This window comes from Myotis brandtii, unplaced genomic scaffold (genome assembly GCF_000412655.1).
Source record: "Myotis brandtii unplaced genomic scaffold, ASM41265v1 scaffold149, whole genome shotgun sequence".
NCBI classification, from domain to species: Eukaryota; Metazoa; Chordata; class Mammalia; order Chiroptera; family Vespertilionidae; genus Myotis; species Myotis brandtii.
Window position 1 is genome coordinate 2,084,550 of NW_005355385.1, and position 4,362 is coordinate 2,088,911.

The following is a 4,362-nucleotide window of genomic DNA, read 5'->3' on the forward strand; positions in this document are numbered from 1 at the left end:
ACCCCAAGGGCCCTGCCCCGACTCTCACTGATGCCGATGACCATCTGGGTAATAGTCCCTGGACTCGGGGGGTATCCCAGCTTCAGTGGCTTCCGTGCAACCCAGTACACGTACCAGCCCGCCCCTATCAACCCCGACCCGGAGAGCACGCGACAGCTCCAGCAGTTCCTAAGTGCGGGCGGCTGCTCTGGGGAGGTCGGGGCTCCGGGTGCATCGAGGGGCGTGCGGCTAGCGGAAGAGGCGGCCTGAGGAGCCGAGGCGATCTTATCAGTCTCTAAAGGCTGGGACAGGAAAGTACCCATGTTCAGGAACTCGACCTCAGTGCTAGGAGCCTTCGGGAAATAAACTGAAGTAAAATGTGCCGGAAAGCAAGGCGCCAGGCTTCGGCTGCACCCTGAGGCCGCTGGGAAATGTAGTTCCGATTGCGTGGGCTGGAGCAGGATGGAGGGAGGCGGGGCTGATGGTCAGCTCTTGGGACGTGCCAGAAGCCGTCCTCCCCACCCTCCACGCCCAAAAAACCCTTTTAAGAATACTGATACAGCGCACTCCCTAAATGTCTCAATTCTCAGTCTCCTTAGAGAAGTCTGGGTTCCTTATTTAGCTGCCTAGCACGAAAGGGAAGTGAGACCTTGGGCACTTCACCTGTGTGGAGTCGTGTGACAATTGAGTTTTATATGTGCTTACCTATATGCTAGACACTTTGCTAAGCGGTTGTCTATATTGTGACATTTAATCTTTGCAACGCAAAGTGGCATCAGTTTCCCAATATGTGACAAAATGGGTTTAGTGAAACCAAAACTGGTTAATCATTTTCCAAACCAATGTCCATGAAAACAGTAAAATTTCTTAAATGCTACCTGTACATATTGTGAAGGGGCTACACAAATATAATCAAGGTATTAAAAATGGGTTTGCCCTAACCGGTTTGGCTCAGTGGATAGAGCGTGGGCCTGCGGACTTAAGGGTCCCAGGTTCGATTCCCGTCAAGGGCATGTACCTTGGTTGTGGGCACATCCCCAATAAGGGGTGTTCAGGAGGCAGCTGATCAATGTTTCTCTCTCATTGATGTTTCTAACTCTCTATCCTTCTCTCTTCCTCTCTGTAAAAAATCAATAAAATATATTTTTTTAAAAATGGGTTTGAATTACCTGGATAAGTACTTTAAATTTCTCTTTAGCCTTTTTTCTTAATGTCATGATCTCTGTTTTTTCAGTTTCTGGTTTGAGAAAACTGGAGAAAATTCAATTCGAATCGGGCTAACCTTTTTGAGAAGTTAATAAAGAAACTGTTCTCACAGGCTTACCTTGTTATCATCCCATAAGTATGGACTTTTGATTCTGATTGCTTCTTTGCAATTCAACTTCTATGTCATCCACTCCCATCTTATTCACCTTTCATTTCATTTTGGTAGAATCAGGTATATATTTCTTGGACTGGGTTTTTCAGAGAGGGCTGGTAAGAAAGAAAGGCATTTAGAGTTCAGAGGTTGTTTCTGTTAGAGGAGATAGATGGAATTGGATTAATTTAAAGTTTGAACCTTTCTCCTTTAAAATGGCTTAAAAATTAACATGATAAAAAATAAATTCACTATTCCACTTTCTAAAATATGTGGTTTTAAGAAGGCTAAAAATAAAGACAAAAATAAAGATAGGGATAATAGGAAAGAATAAAGTATTAGAAGAAAATAATTTAGTGAGAAATCTGGGTTGGCCTGATGCTTAATTTTAAAGTTCCTTCCCATTTCGTTACACACACAATGTAACAATGTGTTGTATAGTAGAAAGACAAAGGTTTGGTAAATTTGGGTTCTATACCTGGCTCTGTCACTATGAGCCAGCCATATGACATAGAGAACATACTTTATTCTCTCTGGCTGTAGTTACCTCATGTTTGAAATAAGGAGATTTGGAATAAATGATATATCTAACATTCTTTCCTAACTTGGAAATCCTATTACTTATTAAGAATCTCACTTCAGATAGTATTGTGCTAAGTGTCATACCAAATAAATTCAATAGTGTTTCACTTAGAGATTCATAATTTATGGCTGCTTCTTGCTATGCCTGTTAAAACATTCTACAGTGGATGTGATTTCTCCTTATTTATGTGAAATCATATCATCATTTTGCAGTGTTACCAACCATTTTGATTATACACCTCTATGAATAAAAAAGATTGAGCACACAATAGCATTTCTGTATGCCTATTTATTATAAATTACATATTATATACTACTTTATTATATAGACTAAGATAAAATAATAGAAATTGAAATTCCAACATTTTATTATATCCCACTATCTGGAATTGTGCATTTCCATGGATGCCAAAGTTATTTGACATGTGACTTTACTAATTTATATTTCATGTAAAAGACTACCTTTTTTTAGTGTGCTTATCACAATTAAGAATGCCTGGAAAGGACATATTTAATTCTCCAAACAAATATTATTATTATTTTAATTTTAAAATCTTTATTGTTAAAAATATTACATGTGTCCCCTTTTCCCCCCATTGGCCCCTTCTAGCCCACTGTCTATTATTAAAATAGCCCATAATATATTTCCCAAATAACAGGCAAGATTTTATTTTAACCACTGTTTTTTTTAAAGTAATTCCAAAAGATGTGTTTGTTCTCTTATGATTACTTCCAATGAATGATTTTAATTTTTTGTTTTGTTATTGTGATAGCCCTCCAAAACTCAACAGTGGTTTCTATGGAACCCATATTTTAGAACTACACATAGTACCTATTGAAATCGAGGTGTGTTGTTTGGAAAATTATTAGAAAATTTATGATATCTCTTGAGATAAATAAAATCATAGGGTTTGAGACCAGTGAAAACAAGCAAAACTATAATTGGAGGAAGAAGTGTGTATTATGCTGAAGTAAAAAGGAGGACAAGGTCGAAAGCTAACTTTACATCATTATCTCTATTGTATTTACTTATTTGACTATTTATTATCTCTATAGTTCATTTTGGCAGTTATGACTCACAAGGCCTCATGACCTCTCCAATTAATTTTTAAATTTTAAAAATACAAAAGGCATAAATAGGTATATACTAAAAATTGTCCCTCACACTCCTCTCTCCCTCCCCTTCCCTAACACAGTCTTATCAGTGTCTTATGTGTATTTTTAGAGATTTCTGTGTATATATGTGTATTCCTCCCTCCAGTAATTTTGGAGATCATTTCATATGAGTCATATTAACTAGCCTCATATTGATAGATATTAATGGACATTTAGGCAGTTTCCACTCTTTTACTATTAGAAATAGTGCCACAGTAAATAGCCTGTGCATAACATCATATAATAAGCATATGATTATATCTTAGAATATATTTCTAAAAGGGTAGGGTATTTTTACCTTGATGTACATTACCAATTGCTTTTCACAGAAGTCATACCAATTTATACTCTCACCAACAATTATGAGACCTGTTTTCTCACCCTATTTCTACATAGAATCAATTATTGAATCTCTGCCAATCTTAAGGAAGGTGAAAATTGTTTAATTTTTTTCTTATTATGAGTGAGCTTCTTAATGTATGTCTAAGAGCAATTCATATTTCCTTTTCTGTGAACTTTCAATATTTTTGCCTATTTTTTGTTAGATTGTCTTTTTCCATTGACTTCTAAAAACTCTTTATACATTTGTAAGATTAAACTTATGCCTGTGATATAAGTTCATGTATTTTTTCCTCCCAATTTGATATTTGCTTGTTGATTTTGATTGTACTTTTTACCATGCACACTTTAAAAACCTGTAATTGTATTTGTCAATCTTTTCTTTTATAGCTTAAGGTCTTCTAATTCCTATGGTTTCCTCTGGTATTTGGACCTTTTTGTCCCCATACTTCAAAGTTTAATACATTAGCGATTTATCTTATTACTAGGTGTCATGAAATAAGCCAGATCTTCTTTTCCTTTTCTTCTCTCTGACTCATTTTCAGTTCTCTCAATACTATTTATTAAATAATCCACCATTTCCCCCACATATTTGCAATGCCACTTTTTCTAAAATGCCATATATAGATGTATATCTATTACTGGGTTTCATATTCTGTTCCATGAGTTGTCTATTTATTCATGTGGCGTTATTACACTATTTTAATTACTGAAGTTCTGTAATGTGTTAATACTTGAACACTGCCTTCCCCCTTATTACTCTTCTGTTGCAGACCTTTCTTGGCTATTTTTACTTGTTTATTTTTCCACATGAACTTTTGACTCAGCTTGATTATTCTGACAAAATGATGCTGACATTTTTATTAGACCTGGGTGAATATTGTGGTTTTATTTAGGGAGAATTGACATCTTTATGATGTTGAGTCATCCTATCTGAGGACATGGGATGC

General features: G+C 36.1%; 1 protein-coding gene across 2 annotated transcripts in view; it reads right to left on the reverse strand.

The window, feature by feature from the left end:
- TMEM261 (transmembrane protein 261) overlaps nt 1-372 on the reverse strand; it is a 1,416-nt gene extending 1,044 nt beyond the window's left edge. The window contains exon 1 of one of the 2 annotated variants that reach the window (XM_014535714.1): nt 115-372. In XM_014535714.1, the coding sequence (XP_014391200.1) occupies nt 115-302 (188 nt within the window). In that variant the 5' untranslated portion in view covers nt 303-372. Of the gene's footprint in view, nt 1-28 lie in introns of both variants that reach the window. The other variant, XM_005861344.2, reaches the window with a different exon arrangement.
- Nucleotides 373-4,362: the final 3,990 nt, after the last annotated feature.